Genomic DNA, 21,129 nt, shown 5'->3' with positions numbered 1-21,129 from the left:
TACGGATCCGCACCAAAATTTAATGGGGTCTATTCTAGGCCAAGGCCCATTCTTCTACCAAGTTTCGTGTCAATCCGTCCAGTAGTAATTGTGTAATCATGCTCACAAACCAACCAACCAACCAACAAACAAACGGACAAGGATGGAAACATAACCTCCTTGGCGGAGGGAATAATAATAATAATAATAATAATAATAATAATAATAATAATAAGAAGAAGAAGAAGAAGAAGAATAGTAATAGTAATAATAATAACAGTATAATCATTATCATCATCATCCTCATCCTCATCTAATCCTGTGTTGTCTCATGAGAGGAGCGTAGGAGCCCGAGATTAGGCAAGTTGGTCCTAACATTTATGAGAGTGACCAGCCTCACTCAAGCGTGAACAGCATTACGTGAGCAATAAACCCGAACCACCCCTTGGATAATAAAGCTGCACTGGCATAATCCGATTGGAGCGCCTGAATTACCCACTAAATCACCAGGCACCATAATTACCTTCGCCAAGGAGGTTATGTTTTCACCCTTGTCCGTTTTTGTTTGCTTGTTTGTTGGTTGGTTTGTGAACAAGATTACACAAAAACTACTGGACGGTTTTCTACGAAACTTGCTAGATGAATGGGCCTTGGCCCAGAATAGACTCCAATAATTTTTGGTACAGATCCGGATAAAGGTGCGGATCCAGGAATATTTTTTCACTTTCTTTAACACTGCGAGATAGGACTTTTTCGACATTTTCGTAAACTTTTTAGTGAATATTGCATGGATCTTGATGAAAGAAATCAGGCATATTTAGGATGTTGGTATCTACGAACGTGTAAAGTTTGCATCAACCTATTATTCTTCCATAATGCAGATTATGAAATGATATGCACTGTTGTGTTGGCTGTTACAGTGAGTTAGAAAATTATGATTAAGAGTTATGGGTAGTTTAAAATTATGGTGTTACAACTTATAGGGTTATGAGTTTGATATTGGATTAGACTTGACTGAATTAAAAGGAACTGCATGTTGGGCCGTGGCGGAGGTATGCGCTCTACAGAGTGCCATTATAGTTTGGTTATATGATTTCCACCCAGCGTAGTAAATGGTTTCCTGGTGTACGGGAAACCATTTGGCTTGTCACTCAGGGTAGAGTCACCCGTAGACAGAAAGAAAAGGAAAGAATGAAGGAAAAATTGATTTTTTATTTTTTTTTTTTATTTTTTTTTTTAACATTTTTGGGCCCTACAGCCTGGGCCTTGGCCCAATTTGGCCCCAAATTTAATCAGGTGATCAGAAGGTCATAGCTTATCATTCCTGTATTTTTTTTTTTCAAAAATCGCAGCAGTAGTTTCCGCGTAAAGTTGTTAACAGACAGACAGACACAGACAAACAAACCTAGTGAAAACAATACTCTAGAAATAATAATAATAATAATAATAATTATTATTATTATAATTATAATTATAATAATTATTATTATTGTTGTTTTTGTTGTTAGTAGTAGCAGTAGCGGCAGCAGTAGTATTAGTATTATTCGTGGTAATGGAAGTAAAATAATGTGCAGATGGAAAGGATATTTTGAAAGGTCAGCGAATGGGAATCATGAAAACAAATCGAGAGTAAACATGATTGGTTTGGCAGTGTGCAGAGGTAGGATGTATGCCGCGGAGGTGGAATGTATGCCAGGAAGCGTAACACTGGCAGAAGGGAATTAGGCTGTGGTGCGGATGAAGGAAAGAAAGGCTGAAGGCGTTAATGAGGTGTATGCAGACATAATTTAGTGCAGCGGAGAGAGTGGAATGATATATCTGCAGGAAATATTCAAGAAAACTTGAATGAGTAGAACTGTTCAGTAAAATGAAAGGAAGCTGTGAAGGCCTCCTTATACTAGAATAAAGATTGAATTGAAGCAAAAGTTATCGTGGTATAAATCTCGAGTGAAGGAGGACAGATATAATGGAAGACTTCTATTGGACAAAGTAAGCAACATGTCAGAAGGCATGGTGAATGGCGTACGGGGTGGCTGGAAGTGCAGTAGGGTATATTTGGACAAATAATTACAATGGGACAGATAGTGGAGAAACTTGTGAAAATAATTGTATGGTATTCGTGTCATATTTGGATCTAGAAAAGGCGCACGACAGCGTAAACGGAGAAGGACTAAGGAAGAATGTGCATGTAACTGATGTGAAAGGAAACGTGTTGAATGCCGTGATGAGTTTTTATGGTGGTAGTGGTGCAGGTGAGGAACGTCTTCCCATGGTGACACCGATATAGCCAGGCGACTTTGCTGCCTGGTTATGCAGACATATCTCAAATTCCGTATGCTCTGTAAGGATAATTGTGGTCTGCAGGGAATAAAACATCTGACGGCAGTCTGTCGGGTTTAGTCATATGAGCTAAGGTTAGAACAACAAAAACAGTGATAGTAGTTAAGCCTGTGTAAATGTAGGTAGACTTGTACAAGCGAATGATTTAATATCAGTGTTGAAGTGAGGCAGGATTGCATGTCCTAACAGCTCTTCAATATATATATATATATATATATATATATATATATATATATATATATATATATATATATATATATATAAAACTGAAGACCAGGACAAGGAGACGATGAACTGGGGCCATGTTCGCGATCCTCAGTTGCTGATATCTATCTATCTATCCATATATATATATATATATATATATATATATATATATATATATATATATATATATATATATATATATATATATATATATATATATATATATATATATATATGTGTGTGTGTGTGTGTGTGTGTGGAGATTGTACAGAATAAGGAGTAATTTGTTTTGTGAAATCTGCGTTATAAGAGAGTCTGTGGACATTGGTATTGAGGAAAATGTACAAAGATGGTACGATAATATATATATATATATATATATATATATATATATATATATATATATATATATATATATATATATATATATATATTTTAGTACCATCTTTGTACATTTTCCTCAATACCAATGTCCACAGACTTTCTTATAACGCAGATTATATATATATATATATATATATATATATATATATATATATATATATATATATATATATATATATATACCGGTATATGTATTAAGAGACTTCACAGCACCTTCCTTCACCAAGTTATTGTTTTAAGCCATTTTTACCCTTTCAGTAGGAATTTTGAAAATAGATGGGGTTATAGTCAGTAGTAAACCTTATACTGTTATAGAATCTAAACTGAGTCAGACCGACGAGAAAATGTAAGAAAATTAAGGGCAAAGACGTCACTCCTTTCAAAGCGTAAATATTCTCTGCTGTTATTTATGCAATGTACTATGGGTAAAAAAAGTATCGGTGCACTATATGTGTGAAACATTTGGGACCACAAAACGAAGGACACTGAATTATTTGTGTCTGACCTACCACACGTTGGTAGCCCTGATGTCGGGGATGTTACAGTATATATCGCCAACTACCAATATCCTTTTGAAAACATATAGCAAATATTATGTTTATACAAGCAGACATTGTTCATACACAATGACACGTTGGCAACGTTCGAATATTTTCGGTATGCATCGGACCCCCCCACCCTCCCCGTGTACCGATACCTTTTTTTTTTTTTTTACCCATAGTACATCTTGATTGGTGGTAGGCGGGGGCGCTCACCATCCACTCAGTCGATGTAGTGCTGCTCTCATGTAACTTCCCTTTCCTCTCTTCCTTCCATGTCCCTCCTTCCTCTTCTGTCTTTCTTTCCTTCATTCTTTCCTCTTACTTCGAGCTATGGGTGACTCTACACTGAGCGACAAGCCAAATGGTTTCCTGTACACCAGGAAACCATTTACTGCGCTGGGTGGTAATCATATAACCAAATTATGGCGCCTGGTGATTTAGTGAGTAATTAAGGCGCTCCAATCGGATGGTGCCTGTACAGGTTTATATCCAAGGGGTGGTTGGAGGTTATTGCTCACGTAATGCCACTCAGGGAAGAGTGAGGCTGGTCACTCTCATCTTACATGTCGGGACCAACTTGCCTAGCCCCGGGCTCCTACGCTCCTCATGGAACAACACAGGATTAGATGAGGAGGAGGAGGAGGAGATCATCGGTATAAATAGTATAAAATCAGATTGTCATCATAATCATCATTATCATCTTGGGCTTTTACGAGTATTCCCACCCAAGGACGGGTGTAAAAAGCAATTCATGTGGGAGAGGTCCTGTACCTTCAAAATCCACAAGATTCTGCTTATTAGATCGTATTGCCACGGTTATAGAGGCTACCGAAAACCTTTTCCTTCTCAGTCATTTCTGTCCCCGGTGTGTGATTACACGACTTTTCTTGCATATTTTTTGTACTATTATGTAGATATGCAAAAGATACAAATACTATACAAGAGAATAAGTTCAAGTTAAAAAATAAAGGGCTGAAGAAGAAGGGCAACAATGCCTTCTAAGCCGACCAGAAAATGGGTTTTAGCATCAAGAGCAGATGTCCGTGATATGGTGAAGTTTGTTGTAGTAAAGGTATAAAGAACAGTTAAGAGACTAATTAGGTGAAAATTACGGAACAATCCGCGGAGGGTGAGGTGCTAGAAAGACACTAACAGCTGTGCTGTTACAACTGAGAGCGTGAAACGGCAAGCAAACCCCAATCATAACAGTCATTTGTTGTTGTTAATGATCAACCCCGGTCATGCCTTGCCCAGCTGACCAGTCGACCGCAGGTAAGCAACTGACCCCATGGGGTCGTACCTCAGGTTCCCTACACCGTTGATGTTTTGTCTGCGTCTTATGCCCCGTTCACACGAGGGGCAGTGCCCTGGCGGTCACTGGCCGCTGAGCTTATATCCATCGCTTCTTTAGCAGTGTTACCAGATCGATCAGTTCCCGGCGGGCGGTGGCCATTACCGGGCACACCTGCTTTGCTGTCCACACGGCAGACCGGGCAGTGGGTGGGCAGTCGAAGTCAGGCAGCGGCCAGGGTAGGTGCTTGGCAGAACTGAGTGCAATACGAAAACATGGGTTACAGTAAGAACCAACGCAGGACACTTAAAGCTAAAAGTATACCCGTGTGTGGAACGTGAATTGGTAACAATGTTTGCCCGTCGGGCACTGCCCGATCGTGTGGATGGGACGTTAGTGTGGCATGTGCTGTACAGTGTTTCATGATGTGAGTTATCTTGTGCTAGAAAGACTCATTGCTGATCACCAAAACCAAATCTCACCTGGTAACAGAGGAGGGCTGAGTGATTTACTGAACTAACACACGCTAGGTGAACTAGATTAGCTCTATTTAAGGATACCTCTGATGGGTGGACGTAGAGAATGGGACTTTGTATTAAAATGTCCTGATCTAGATGTTGTATTCCCCTGCGCAAGAAATGAGTATGTTGGTGTTTCCTCACTGCTAGTGATAAGAGTCTGAGGTGTAAAGTTGAAGAGGGTCTGATTATATTTGTGGAGATTGTTTTGTGTATCTAATTGTGTTGTATCTAATATCTGTCTAATATACTATAGCACTAGCCGTGTGTGTGTGTGTGTGTGTGTGTGTGTTTGTGTGTGTGTGTGTGTGCGTGTGTGTGTGTGTATGTGTGTGTGTGTGTGTTTTGGGCAGCCAAAACTAAACATTCGAATCGCACCAAAATTGGCATAAAATTCGCAAAAAATTCGCTGACGTGAAAAAAATTGGTCCCATCACGATTGAAAAACTTTTATTATATTTAATGAGCGATCACATTTTGACCAAAAAATGACGCTTCCGGCGCCCGGCATAGCATCTCTGTAGAATTTTTTGCCCATAGATACAACTAAAATATTCTTTGGCAGTAGCCGTGTGTCTGTGTGTACTTCGGACTTGCGTTCGGACAACTTGGGTTCCATTCCCGAAGCTGCAAATAACACAATCAATTGGTTAACTGCAAAAAATCCAAGTGACAGCGTTACACTAGAACAGCACATAAACGCGAGAGCCCTCTGTAGGAGCAAGTGCAAGGGGCCCGAAGGGCCCACGAGCACTTGTGGCTCTGCTGCATAAGAACATTGGTGTTTTACGTTATCGCCAGCTGGTGCATAGAACTGAGCGTCTAATGTCAAAATATTCTTTGATTGAGAGGACTTTCATTTTAAAGTGAAAGGAATTTGTGGGAGTGGTATTGGTGCAGCCAGTGATGATGCGTAGAGCGTTGTTCTGTATACCCCGCCAGGTTTTGCAGTGGGTGTTGGACTGGATTGGGGAAGCACAGGATATCTCTTATTTGACATATTGTTCGCATAGTTCGGAGTGTCTCTTTTTATTGCCAAAAGTCTGTCCTTGTAGCTGCCCTAAGTGTGTTGAGTTTGGGGTACAGTGTTGAGTTTGGGGTACACCGCCTCTTGATGCCTTGTATGGAGTCTCTGAAGGAGACTCCAGAGCCATATGTCACTCCAAGGATCCAACTGGAGAGGATGTGTGACACTGGTACATTGTTAAGTACGGTGTTTGGGATGTACCTGTGCTCATGTTTCCTGCTGGTGATGAGTGTGGTGGTGGAATTGGGTGGAGTCACCATCAACCTATTGTTCTCGACCCATGCCTGAAGTGTGTTAAGGTAATCTTGTTGCCGTGTGCAGCCTGTACCTGGAATGTGGTGTGTAATTATTATGGCTGTATCATCTCCAATGAAGGCAATATTTGTGGGCAGTTGGGGTATAGGAATATCATCCATGAAACGATCGAGAAGAGTGGGCGAAAGATCGGAGCCCAGTGGAACTGTAGTTGGCAAGCCACCATATGGTGCTGTTGTCCATGTTTGTGTTGTAGATTTTGGTGATTAGAGTAAGTTGGGGATGATATAACAGGTTTTACATACATCTTTTGTTAGAAGTGTACGTTGTGCAGGTATCGTGGTGTTGATATTGTTAGATACGTGTTGAGTGAGCTTGAGTTTTTAGGTGCTTGTGGAGCGTTATGCTCTAAAGCTGTGTTGTGAGGGAGCAGAGGGGACAGGAAGTGTGACTTTGTTCAGAATTAGTCGTTCGGTTATACTGGATGGTGTGCTTAATACTGTTATGTGTCTAAGAAGAAAGGTGTGTTGAATCTTATTTTGGTTTAAGAACAATGATGATTTTTTCTATGTTTCCAGATGTTGGGAATACTGTAATGTGCGTATGAGTAGTTGCCGAGGTACGTGACAGCCTAAATGCCGTGTGTTTCTCAGCATATGCAGAGATTTTCATATTCAGTGCATACTGGTGTAAGGTGGCTTACCGTATGTTTGCTTAGAGGTTCATGAGTATGTCTGTGTGTTTTCTATAATAAGGGATGTGTTGGGTGTTTGAGGTGACGGTGGCGTCTGTCTTGGTCTTTGAAGTACACCACCTGTGTGTGATTTAGTGATATTGTTAAGTACTTTGCAGAACCGAGAGGAGTCTGTGAAGTGTTTGAGTCTTGTTACCAAAGCTTCTCAGTGGTCTGTTTCCCTTGAGTTAATATTGTTATTTTCGTTGTTTAATTGCTGGAGCCTTGTGATGATGCCTTGTGTGTAGGTGTATGTGGGAGAGGGGCATTGTGTTTGTGTGAGTTGCGTTGTTTTGTAAGGTGAACAATGAATCGTGAAATATGGTGTTTCTCTGCGTTAAGAAAGTACTTGTTAAATTTCGTAATGTGGCCGTCAGTATTGGTGATGGGAATATTGTTTATTGCGCTGAAGTGTTGTTCTCTTTCTTCGGAGAATCACTTTCATTTTTATGTACCTGATTTTAATAACGTAATCCATTGTCTCAACAGCTGATGTCCGTGATATGGTGAGGCTGGTGAAGCTGGTGGGAGAGGCATGCCAGTGGAAGAAGTATGGCCTCAAGTCCTTCCTCATAAAGAGAGTGGCCGTGAAACATTTCGGGGATCTGCAGACGAAGACCCTGTGTTAGTCACCTTTACTTTTTCGTTTGTGAAGGTCTTGGCCATACATGCATGTATGAACTTTTTTTTTTTTTTTTTTTTTTTTTTTTTTTTTTTTTTAGCGCTGGTGGCTATTAACAGTGATGGAGGGTGCCATGTCGCACCAGCACCGCAAGTGTGCCATGAAGTTGCTTCTTTTATTTCAATGGCCGTATGCCCTTACTATCGCCAACAGTTACCCAGGGCCTTGCGTCAGAATTAGGATTTTTTCTTCTCTTGGGCAAAATGTTAATGACTCCAGTGTAGAATGGATTTAGTTGTATAAAACCGATATGTATTTGTAGTAGCATGAGACTCGACTTTGACTAGGTAAAAGTGTTTGAATTCCTCGTTTGGGACAGCTGTGAAAGGCCAGCAACTTGGCTTCTGGTCCTACATTGCTCCCATGGTGACACCTCCCACGGCTGATGTTAACCATGCATCTCTTGCTTACAGTTCACCTCCTACTTACGATTCATTCTCTGCCTTCAACCTGCATGTCACCTCCTACTAACTGCCCATTTCCCACCTACTTACATTAATTCATATCATGCGCCTCACACACAACACAAAACTTCAGCATAACTCTTCATCACTCCTAGGCCCCTATAGCTTACTCTCGAATGACCAAAGCCGTCTGACGTTAATGACTATGAAATGCTAGAGTTGCCCCTACCATGGCAGTATGAGCTAGTCCACGCTTCTGTGACCTACTCTCAGCTGAATACAAATGTCTGGTAGTAGCTGCATTAAAATACTACAGACCATCAGTGGGTTGAAAAAAAAAATCATGATCTTCATCCTGTAACGTTTTTTCACCTCGAGGGCCTCGCTCTTACAGGACAGACAGAAGATGGCCTCATTAAAATATCATCGCTCTACAGTAATACCACTTTTGACACAAAAAACTTAAGCAAACAGAGAGAATCCAAGGCAGGCTAAAAAAAACTGTAAAAACAGATATATAATCCGCTAATTTAGAGATATCTGGACACAGTGCATTTAAAAGGCATAAAATCTTAGGTATTGGGAGAAACAATTTGAGGAAGACAGACCCACAGCTGATCAGAAACGTAAATGAAAACTGCGAGTAGCAATTAACTCATGCATTTGAAGTTGGACAGAAGTGAGGTGCCTATAGCTAGACAGGTGTTGTGTGCCCAACGCAATGTGGGAGGGACTCAAACAATGACCGGAGGTAGAGAAAGAAAGAGAGAGAGAGAGAGAGAGAGAGAGTCAGAGACAGACAGACAGAGAGTTGATACATGAAAACATTTGACACAATCACGTCGTATCACAATATTAAATGTAATTCTCTCCCAACATCTTCATCTCCTTTGGCACGTCATTAAAAACTCGGCGCCTCCTGTAATAGTCCCTTACTCACCCATATGGACATTTTGTCCACCTCATACTCACGGCGCATAATGCTGCCCCTCACACTAAGGCACTGAGAGTCAACAGTGTATTGCTGAACACGCCCAGATCGGAAAATGAAAGTCCCCGGTCGACTCTTGAGGAAATCTTCCCTGGACAATGTTTTTCCCCATATTCATGTTCTTCCTGCCTTATAAGTGATGGTAGTATGAGAATTCATTTCGTTTGGTTCTGTGAGAGTATATATTATTGTGATGAAGACTAATACAATATTTGCTATGACAAGGTAAAATGCATTTTCCTCTCAGTTATATTATTGTAATCGAGTAGTAAAGCTGTCTTTCTTTCTCAGTTGTGTGCAGTCGACTGTAAAGTTCATTCACTGACTATACTCCGTCCACTTTCATTTGGCCTAATTTGCTATCCTCCCAACTAGAATTTGAGCTGTAGCAAGACATTAGGTATAATACGTTGGTAGTCACGAATACGTTCAGTGCAAAGGATGTATAGCATTAGTATTGTCCAACTTTGCCACTGAGGCACGAGAAATAAGCTGCAATAGACGAGAAACTCCGCACAATTGACGAACATACCATAAATTGATTCGTTTAAGAAAACTTTATTATAATTCATTGATTCAGTTTTCATTGTGCATTTTTTCCTGTTTTCAGGGGATGGTTTCAGGGCTTTACTGGCTCATATATGGAAAGAACTGGAGACCAACACAATTTATGGATTTTTTGTCAAGGACGAACAAGTCTTCCAAAAGAAGCCAGACAAAGTTGCTGAGTTCCGGGCTGCTCTGGCAGAGGCCCTCGGCTGGAGCGCTGAGGATGCCAGGCGCAAGTTGGAGCGAGAACTGTCACTGTACTGATCTTTTCAGTACAAGGACATCTATTTAATCTAGTAATTGCTGTCGTCAGTGTATTCTGACTGATGTATTGAGGATCATTATACTGATATTTAATCCCATTCACTGAAAATTTTGTACACTTACTTTAAATTGCTACAAGCCCTGGTTTAATTGAAGTAACCTTATCTAGACTTTCCTTATATGGCATGTTTCTCAGTCTAAATATGCATTTTGCCATCCTTGTGCATTTTTAAAAATTGGGTGATCAGAACTGTTCATCATTTGATCGTATACACTACGAACATGATATAATTTTCATTTATACTTGAATATTGAATCAGTGTGTACACTAAATGTCTTGGGTTTCTTAATAGCTTTGTACTTGGTGTGCTTGGTTGCAGATTGATTTTTCTTATGATTTCTAATTTTGTGTGGTTTTAGATTATCGAGTTGAGTATATTCCTTATTACTCTATAACTTTTCTTTTTTTTTCATAAGCTAGTTCTGTGCTTACTGATATTTATATCCATCAGGTACTTTTTAACCCAGTGACACAATTTATGAAGATATATTGGGATCATCTACCATTGTGAATAATAGGTTTGCTCTCTTATCAGCTTTTGTAACATATATATTTTTTTGACGTTTTATAACACCAGACTTTGTTAGTATCATTTACATTGCTTGCAAAAAGAACAATACTCCTGCAGCACGTCGCTTGCAGTAAGTCTGATTCTATGACATTTATTGTGACTCTGTTTTCGTTCCATAAGCCATTTTTATTCCACAGCAGGGCATATCCATTGAATGCATGCATATTTAGTTTGTGATGGAGTCTTTTTGGAGGGAAATTTACTTAACTTATTTTGAAACTAGGTTGGGCAATTTCGTGTTAGAGTTCAATTATAATGTATCAATGAAAACATCCAAGAGGTCCGTAAAAGATAATTGTGAAATCAACAGTGAGATGCTGTGATTTTCATAGACATCCAATAAGGTTCCAAAAATCTGAAAGCCACAAATGTTAGGCTAATTTGACGGTAATTTCCTGGTTGTCTTTTATCAGTTTTTTTTTTTTTTTTTTTTTTTTTTTTTACATACGTAAGAAGGTATGCACTCTGTAACATCTTTTGAAGAGCCCTAAACTACCAGTAGCTTAGGGATTTGTTTATAAAATAATAGTCAGAACAGTGGAGAATTATAATGGCTTCAAGAAGGGAGGAAAAACTCACAGGCATACAAGTGCTTATTACTTTACTTTTGGCTATACTATGAATGTCCAGTAAATAATTATTATAAATATCGCCAGATTAATCCACTCTTAAATTTCCTCCATGTAACATTAATGAGCAATAAAGTTTTGAGGCAAAAGGATATTATTGGTAAATAATTTTTCCTGCTCATGCAAAGCCAACGAACTGCAAGAAATTTAGGGATTGCCATAACAGCCATAAGCAAAAGAAATCAATTATTTATAATTCACAAAGAAAAGATAACGAGCAGTTAATGAAAGTACTGTGAAAACACGTGGTGGTAGGTGCAGGCCGTGGTGCCCAGCATTCACACACTTCATCTACAGTAGTGCTGCCTAATTCTTCCTTCGCCTTTAAAATTTTTTCTTTGCTCTCCTCTTTTACTCTTCCATCCTTCATATCACTTTTTATTACTCTTCTTTCCATATTAGGGGACACTAAAATGAGTGACAAGAATGATGTTACATCGCTGGGTGGTAACCATATAACCAAATATCGAGATGATGTGGAGCCTACTATGGTGCCCCTGTTATCTGGGTGTAGACGCAAATGCGGCCTCCATCCAGGAACCAAACCTCTACGCTCTTCCCCGCTCCTCCTTGTGGTGAGGCTCTGTGTGCCACAAGGGAACATAGCAGTTTACTGCGTAGAACGACAGTGCACGGCGGTTGCTTGCCTAAGATTGATGGGTCTGCTCAGCCAGACAGACCTGCCTTGCGCAACAACAATAATTGCGAAAACAAACGTCTGCTGAGTCGAACGATTGGGCTATCACATTGATGGAAATATTTGAAATCGCTCGCCATCAGCTGCTAGAACACAGTTGCAAAGGACTGTATTGTCTTGATCTCTAAGACATGATACAGACTTCCTTGAGTCACTTGACTCCAGCTCCTCGTCTTCAGAACCGGCTGGCTACCCATTTTATTTATTAAATTAAAAAACGTTATCATTCTTTTTTTTTCTTTTTTTTTCAAGTTTCCCTTTCTAAAAAGCCCGTTCTTGAGAACTTCGAAGGTCAGGAACACATGGCAAGATCAAAACGAAATATGGCTTTTTTACGTTACTCTGTCAAAATATCCGTGAGTGGGGTTTTCTTCTACGAACAAGTTAGCATCACCGAGTGTTGCCGAGGATGTCAGAAGTCACAGCTGTCGGGTCACTCTTTTTCACGCGGTTATCGAGATTACGTTTAATTTGGTTGAGGTGTTCAAAGCCATTTGGAAATTATAGGTCGAGAGATAAGAAGTCACTCTTAACGGGTTCAAGCTAGGATATAGTGTATGCAGAAATGCCTTAAACTTCAGTCTCATTGGTAATCTTAGATCCAGAGCCTCATACTTACGTTTTGGACAAACAACACGAGCTGCCCCTGTGCAACTCGTGCTGTCCACTTTTATCGAGTCAGTCACTCTGTCAATCTCTCCCTTCAACTTTTCATCAGTCAATGCATCCTCACTGATAAACTCATGAATGGTAAGCTCGTTCATTTGCGTCAGGTTTCACACAGATGTTTTACAGGCTTCAAGAACTAAATCAGCAGACTGTACAGTAGGTCTTCATTTCAACCTCACTATCAACGTGCATTAATCACACCATCATTTGGTTCTATAGCATGGGAAACGTTAGCCATCCTCTTGTGGGTGATAATGAAGTATTCATCATCAAGAAGCGTAAACTCTACTCTAGAAGGACCCCATTGCCCTCGCTGCTGATGGTGCACTTGAGCGTAGGGTCTGACGCCCAAAATGTTGACACTCATTTACTTAAGATGAAAAATCAACTCCAAAGTATGGTGTGGTAATGTAATTTCTTCACAGTCAGAGCCCAGGGAATGAATAAGCATGCGGTAGGCTGAGTAAAGAAGGTTACACATTATATAGTCTTCGAATTTCAGGGAAGGAGTAACGCCGAAAGAGTCGAGTAATAGCAGTGTCTTTGATGGTTAATACCAGCAGGTCCAGTGAGTTCCAGGACCCCGTACTAAATCGAGGTTCAATATACCGCATTCCCGTTCCTTTGGAGGTTCTGGTAGGATCTCTCACATATATCCCCCGAAAACAATGAATTTCAGCTTTTTTTTCGCGAAGGATTGTCACATCATTTGATTCAGTGCTTTACACCGGATGTTTAACTCTTGCATGGTTATAAAGAAACTTCCACTTTTTTGGTGGCAAAGTTTTAAAAAAGAGACCCTTCCCTTTCTCCTCCACTGCTCGATTGCGTCACTCTAGTCTGTTTAGCTGCTTATTAGCCTTGTTGTTTATCGTTAGCAAGTTTAGCAGTAGAGCTAGCACCGCCAGAGAGAGAGAGCCGAGGGCACCGGCTGCATCTAGTAAAGTTTGAATAGAAATAATGAAACCACCGTGGTTAAATAGCTGCCTAACCTGATTCCTGCACAGTTTTAGGATAAAGGGAACTTGTTTTCTTATTTTCTCCATTTGTTTCTGAGTCAGTAGCAGGTATGCTTCCACATTTTCTCAGATCAGTCCTAAGGACACGGTAGTTGATTATAAGCGGCTTGATCTAAGTTTTTGTTTGTCCTCGTAACAGGTATATTTTACACTCCATTAATTCTAAAGGGTTTTTCGTTTTTTTTTTAATTTTCACTGAATATTATGGGAAAGACGATGGCTGAGTCTGTAGAAAGGCGGCCTGAAGTCCTAATGGACCCACGATCGAATCTCGGCTGGGGCAGGGAACAGTTTAAGGATTTGAATTTCCTAAATGCAGACTTTCCTGATCTACCAGATGACCCGCCGACATGTCGTAAAAATACCCCCGCTAATACCAGTACACCAGTCCTGTATGAGACAGCCGTAGCATGTATTCAATATGGACGGTGGGTGTTAGCGCCGAAGTGGTGACATGTGGAAGTGTAGGAGGACTATTGGGGCTTGGGATAGTCCACTGCCCCTGAGAAATAGGCCCTGAAGCCTTTGCCCAGAGTCTGACACGTAAAAAAAAAAAAAAAAAAAAAAAAAAAAACGTAGCTCATCGTTGATAGCCTGTAATTCATTGAAGACATTCATGTTGTCAGCCTGCAACTCTAGAAATAATAGACCATGTCGGTCGAGAAGGGTGTTTGGATCCGATGGGAAAGTAATATAGGTTCTACACCCTTCACCGGTCTCCAAGTATTGAGTGACGTCAGGTATGCTAATTCGACGATTTAGGTTGATTTCACATGTCGGCTCTGATACGTTTGGCCTTACTTCCTTTGGTTGCTTTGCCGCTGTCATCTGATTTTAAGATATTTTTTTTTCCCAGCATAATCTTCGTGTAAGTTTCGTAGTTCTCATAGAATACTGGTCCAGGATTCTTTAGAATCAAGAGATTCCACAATCCTTTCGTACTTTGGTAAGCTGTAACATCAATAATGATATAATTTCCTTCAGTAAGGCTTGGTGGATGAGTTTGGGAGAGTGTGTAAGAAACGGAATCTAAAGGTGAATGTAGGGAAGAGTAAAGTTATGGTCTTCGAGAAAAGTGAAGTCAGTGAATGTACAGTGAGGTTGGATGAAGAGGAAATGGAAAATGTGAGTGCGTTTAAGTACTTGGGTATTGTGATGAGTAAGGATGGAAGTTTAGAGGGTGAAGTGCTTGAAAGGGTGTAGCAGGGAAGAAAAGTTGCCGGTTCCTTGAAAGCAGTGATAAGAAACAGGGAAGTGAACAGGGAAGTGAAAAAGCTACTACATGACTATTGTGATACCAACTCTAACGTACGGAAGTGAAGCTTGGACATTGTTGGAGGGACAGAAGTCAAGAGTGAGAGCAGTTGAAATGAGATATTTGAGAGGAACTTGTGGAGTCACATGGTAAGACAGACTGACAAATGAGGAAGTGAAGGAGCGTTGTGGTGTGGATGTGGATGTGAGGGGAAGCGTTAGGAGGAACACACTGAGGTGGTTTGGACATGTGGAGAGGATGGAGAGCGAGAGACTGACGAGAAGGGTGTATGTGAGTGACGTGGAGGGGGGAAGAGGGAGGGGGAGGCCAAGGATGAGATGGGGGAATGGAGTGGAGAGGTATACTCGTATGAGAGAGGAGTGTGTGAGCTGGGAACAGGGCAATGAAATGACGGGGAACAGGGCGACATGGAGACGATTTATTTGTGGTCACCCCTTACGGGATTAAGGCGTCTGGCAATAGATAGATAGATAGATAGATCTATGTCACTTCCACCCAGTGTAAACCCTGGACCTTCCTCACTGGATTTTATACCATTCTCATGATCATATTCCCCTGAAAGCGTCCCGTTTATTCTAAGGTACTTGTGTGCTATTCCTCCTAACTTTAAAACCTGACCTAGTTGAGGTGAAGATAAAATGTGAGGTGCTGTTGGAGGTTGTGGAGCTTGAATGGCAGGAAGTTGAGGCTGAATGGCAGGAAGTTGAGGCTGAATGGCAGGAAGTTGAGGCTGAATGGTAGGAAGTTGAGGCTGAATGGCAGGAAGTTGAAGATGAATGGCAGGAAGTTGAGGTTGAATGGCAGGAAGTTGAGGCTGAATGGCAGGAAGTTGAAGATGAATGGCAGGAAGTTGAGGCTGAATGGCAGGAAGTTGAGGCTGAATGGTAGGAAGTTGAGGCTGAATGGCAGGAAGTTGAGGCTGAATGGTAGGAAGTTGAGGCTGAATGGTAGGAAGCTGAGGCTGAATGGCAGGAAGTTGAGGTTGAATGACAGGAAGTTGAAGATGAATGGCAGGAAGTTGAAGATGAATGGCAGGAAGTTGAGGCTGAATGGCAGGAAGTTGAGGCTGAATGGCAGGAAGTTGAAGATAAATGGCAGGAAGTTGAGGCTGAATGGCAGGAAACTGAGACTGAATGCCTGGAACTATTTTATCTGTTGATCCATCAGTGGGTTCAGAAGTTTAACATTATCTTTCTACATGTCTTGCTTACCCAATTTCGTCTTGAGAGTTGTTTTCAAGTTTTTCTTTCAGATTAACGTGACCGACTTTTTGTTTAATACTGGTATATCATATATTAATCGAAGGAAAAATAGAACACCCATTCTGATTGCTGCAACCACCAACTCTTACTTCAGCAACCACCAATTCTGGTTGCAGTAACAACCATCTCTGTGCGACCTACGATTCTCTTCCTATTGTATTTAACCATTTTCTTTCCATAAATACTCCTACCAATTTCTTTACCATCCATATCCTTCAGACTGTGTGTTGGTGGGTTCGTCTTTAAATCTTCTGATATGACAAACACTTCGGTGATAAAATTAGGAAAATAGCCTTTCTTAAAATCTTTGTATTTTCTACAGTCTCAAACTTTGTCTACAACCTGAAACTTGGCATAGCCCCATTCCCAAGTGGAGGAAGTAAAGACTCATAGACACGCATGCTACTGAAAAAATTAGAACCTTCATATTGACTCATCCCAATACTCCTGTGATAGCTGGAGATACAATTTTTATTTAAGGCAAGGAGGATACCAGTTTACTTCCATGTTTTGCTGAAGCACATTCACATTTTATATCTAAAGGTTCAACTGAAATGTTTTAGACCTGAGCCTTCGTTTCATCGTCAGTTGCAAAGCAGTGAACTCTGTGCATTTTCAGTAAGCCTTGAATGTATAGTTATTGAATTTCAACTCTTTATCTGACTACAACTTTCTGGGAATTCGTTCTCTAAAAGCATTCGTGATCTCTATCCCTGCTTTCTTTTTAATATGTATAGTCCAAGCATATTTATTAAAGATATCGGTAACAGTTTGAACAACAGAAAGCACAAAGAGAGCGCATACGTTCGCCAATGACATTGCAATTAAAAAGGAACTGGATCCTAATCCATGGAGATATTGTGTGGAATACATATGATCCGGATCCGCTCCCAAATTTAATCAACTGTTCCCTGACCCATGGCCTACTCTTTCACAAAAACTTATTGAAATTCATTGAGAACTTTTGGAGATATTGTGCGGGATACATAGGATCCGGATCCACCCCCAAATTTAATGAATTTTTCTTCGTCCATGGCCCATCCTTCCACAACATTTTATTGAAATCGCTGAGACCTTTTGGAGATATTGTGCGGGATACTCCGGATCCAGATCCGGATCCGTCCCAAAATTTTATGAATTTTTTCTTCGCCCATGGCCCACTCTTCCACAAAATTTCATTGAAATTCATTGAAAACTTTTGGAGATATTGTGTGGACAAACAGACAAACCTACATGAATATATAACCTCCTCCAACTTCGTTGGCGGAGGTAATAATTCGTATTGTTATTGTGTGCTTTATAACTACGCATATCTAACAAGTCTGCCTGCCATTCATCGTCAGTGTCTGCAAGCAAGACCTTCCTCGTTTTGAATTTATGTCTGGTAAGTTTATGGAGTGTGTTCACATTTTGCTGACTCTTACCACTCTTGTCACTGATCCTGAAAATAGTCTACTATTTCGAGTTGGGTCGCTCATTCCTGAGTATCCCGTTCGAGGGTTGCAGTATAACTTCTTCAGCTGGTCATGTGTGTGCATTTTGGGCACTCCTAACCCGTATCTTGATTTTATGTTCATGATGTCTGTGGCGGGTCAAGTGTTCGTTCTAACATAGTAAGACTCACTGGGATTGAGAACAATTTTGCTAGCTTGCCTTGTTAGTTTACTATCAGCTTTACGAGTATTTCGGTCTTTAGTGCTCAGGTATTGAGAATAAGCAATAGCATGCTGCCTACAAACTTTGTCTAAGCTGTTCACTCCCCCATACCCTTACCATAGCCGTTCTTGTAGCCTCGTACCTGGGCCTCACTATGAATATTTTTCGGTGTTGCTGAATGTGCCATCGGGAACTTTACAGAAGGGACATTAGAGGGCAACCTCATGTACACTGCTGCTTCAGTATGGAAATAACAGTTCCCTGTCCCCCCTTTCCTACCATCCACATATCGAAGATATTCATTCTTTTGAGTAAGGGGAGTTGGTTTGCATGGAGTTGGTTTAACCCCTTCCATGTGGCGTTGTAAGAGTATACTCATATATATATATATATATATATATATATATATATATATATATATATATATATATATATATATATATATATATATATATATATATTTATTATAGGTAAAAAAGAAAATAAAAACGCCTTAGAGGAATTTTCATATTTTGTTGAAGTTCAGCCGACATTTACCTTAAAAAGGATGCTGGGTTTTACTGATGGCAATAAAACTAAAAGATGTATTCCAGGCAGTCTTACAGTACTCCTGAAATTCCTCCCATTCCATATAATTTGCGACCATATCGTGGAAGATATTTTGTACACGTCTCGTTCTCACAGAGAAGAGTATAATCATTACCGCATTAGATCGTATCATTCGACGAGGGAGCTTGGAGTAGTTTTGGGCACTGTAGATAAAGCACACATTACTGTGTCTCCCTGTAACATAAATATGTTCGTTTTTACTCTGGTTGGAATCAATTATAATATCATCGAATTTAAGCAGTTTCTTTTCGTCCGCTTTATTATCCTTAGGGACAGGGATGGGCGATGAATTCTCGTAGCACACAGCTTCATATTTTGACGGGGATTTTTTTCGTTGCCAATGTTTTTATGCGCAGCCCTTACCCATTTTGTAAAACTTGAGAATCTCCGATTTCTCATATCGCCTATCAAATGCAGCTTGCTGAACCTTGTATACAGAGATTGATGTAAGGACTTGCTGAAGACTTACCATGTTCGTATAGTCTAACCAACCTTATTGAAGTAACATTTTCATAGATAAATTCGTTTTCCCCCGCCAAGACTCACCAACCAGAAGTGCACGACAGTTTTGGAGAGGGCATTATAAAATAATATTCTTGATTGCTGCCAACAGAATAATTCCATTTATTAACGATTTTATCCATTATATTTATCATAGAAAAAAAAAAAGAGTACCAAGGATGCTTCTTGGCTTTCACTCCTTACTTCGAGGCAAGGAGACAGCATGAACTCACTATCCCTAGCAGTATCTATAGCTCTTAGTTGGTCCCACTGGGAGGCGATAGCTGAATCATTAGGAGGCATTTACTCAGCTGGCTCAATCTTTCATCCGTTGCCCTATTCCCCTATGACCATATCTGGGACAACCATTTATAGACCAAACCACAGCAAGCCCAGTACTTCAGATTCTCCCATTCCAGCGACACAATCACTGGACCTTGGAGTCATCGCCTAACAGTGTCTTGGAACTTATATCTATATTTCATAATTATATCTTGATGTATAAAAGCATGGAGACTCAAACTCACTATGCTAGCACTGACATTCGAGTGTCTTAACCTCTACACCATGAAGACAGTTGATTAATTCGGTGCATGCAGGTAGGCTGGAGATGACGTCATGTCCTGCTCACTATAGCCTATTTTATTTCTTCTGAGAAGAGAGAAGCCTTTAGCTTTTGAAAGCTAGCAGCTGATTGGTTGTCTCAGTGCATTCATTAGTAGCGACACATTTTAGATTATATGTATTATAAGGGTTACAACAACAGTTTGACGATAAGATTTGCCCAAATAAAATGGTATATGCAGTTATTTGCATGGAGTAATTTAAAACCAGGCCCTTACAAAGCTTATCAGATGGCCCAAATAGATGTGAAATTTTGAATTCTCTGGACAAATCAAACCACGTCCTGGTAAATTTTACGAGTACCTAGATTTTTTCCACTCGTGTTCAGGCAAATTAAGGCAAATTAAGGCAAATCATGTCACTACTGGGCTTTTGATTGGTACCATGACCTTTGACCTTAAGTGACCTTGAAAGGCCAAACTCAAGGTCACGGATATTCAGGGGACTGTAACTCGAAATTGGGTTGAGTCGGGCAAGGTTGCCTGGCACCACTTGTTTGAGAGTGTTTTGCTGTCGCATCAATTAGGATTATGGTGTCTACTTGCAAATCAACAGTCGAACATCTAGTTGCAACTTACACCAGAGCTGTGACAAGGTAAGAGCTGTGAGATATTTGAAAGTGACCGACGTATAGCTTCTTCACCGGTGTCTACCAGTAATTTTTCACTGGTATTCCGATGTTTTACTACGATAGATTCTATAAACTACCGCACTAATGACAAGTTGCCTTAATTTGCCTGAACATGGGGAAGAATCAAGGTACTCGTAAAATTTACCTGGACGTGTTTCGACTTGTCCCAAGAATTCAAAACGTATCTTGACCATGTGACAAGCTTTGTAAGCCCGCGTTTTTATATTAATCCCTGCAGATAACTGTATATACCATTTTATTTGGGCAATCTTATCGTCAAATGGTTACTCTAACAATTACAAAAATATAATTTGAAATGTGTCGTTAATAATGAATGCACTCAAACAACCAATCAACAGCCAGCTTTCAAAAGCTTAAGGCTCGTCTCTTCTCAGATGAAATAAAATAGGCTACAGCCAGTTTGAGCTGACAGACCCCGCCAACACACAATTTTCTCTAGTAATAAATGCATATAAATCTCTAAATGCTAAATGCATTTTGCATCTTGACCCCCAAAAAGTAAGAAAAGTCTTGGACTGGCTAGGTTTTGGGTATGGATTGTTGCAACCTAGAGAAAATGGAAGGGGGAGGGGAGAGACCTGTACAAATGATCTTATGTATTTTTTCCCTCGAATAAATGAAACACTCACATGACTTAGTGAAAGTGACGAATTTAAGAGTTTGTATCTCTTGTAAAATTGTGAACTCTGACTACATACCATCCAAATTTTTCAATTCCCATGATGTAAAGTATTATT

General features: G+C 40.2%; 1 protein-coding gene across 1 annotated transcript in view; it reads left to right on the top strand.

Moving 5' to 3' along the window:
* Positions 1-10,395, top strand: part of LOC145418746 (uncharacterized) — a 34,674-nt gene extending 24,279 nt beyond the window's left edge. Inside the window, exons 7-8 of the mRNA XM_080287082.1 lie at positions 7,766-7,900; positions 9,964-10,395. Coding sequence (XP_080143208.1) covers positions 7,766-7,900; positions 9,964-10,166 — 338 coding nt within the window. The 3' untranslated portion in view covers positions 10,167-10,395. The remainder of the gene's footprint in view (positions 1-7,765; positions 7,901-9,963) is intronic.
* Positions 10,396-21,129: the final 10,734 nt, after the last annotated feature.

This window comes from Coenobita brevimanus, chromosome 116 (genome assembly GCF_032717465.1).
Source record: "Coenobita brevimanus isolate Jiangsu-jjx chromosome 116, ASM3271746v2, whole genome shotgun sequence".
Classification (NCBI taxonomy): domain Eukaryota; kingdom Metazoa; phylum Arthropoda; class Malacostraca; order Decapoda; family Coenobitidae; genus Coenobita; species Coenobita brevimanus.
The sequence above is the reverse complement of the archived record's forward strand: the minus strand, read 5'-3'. Positions and strand labels throughout refer to the sequence as shown.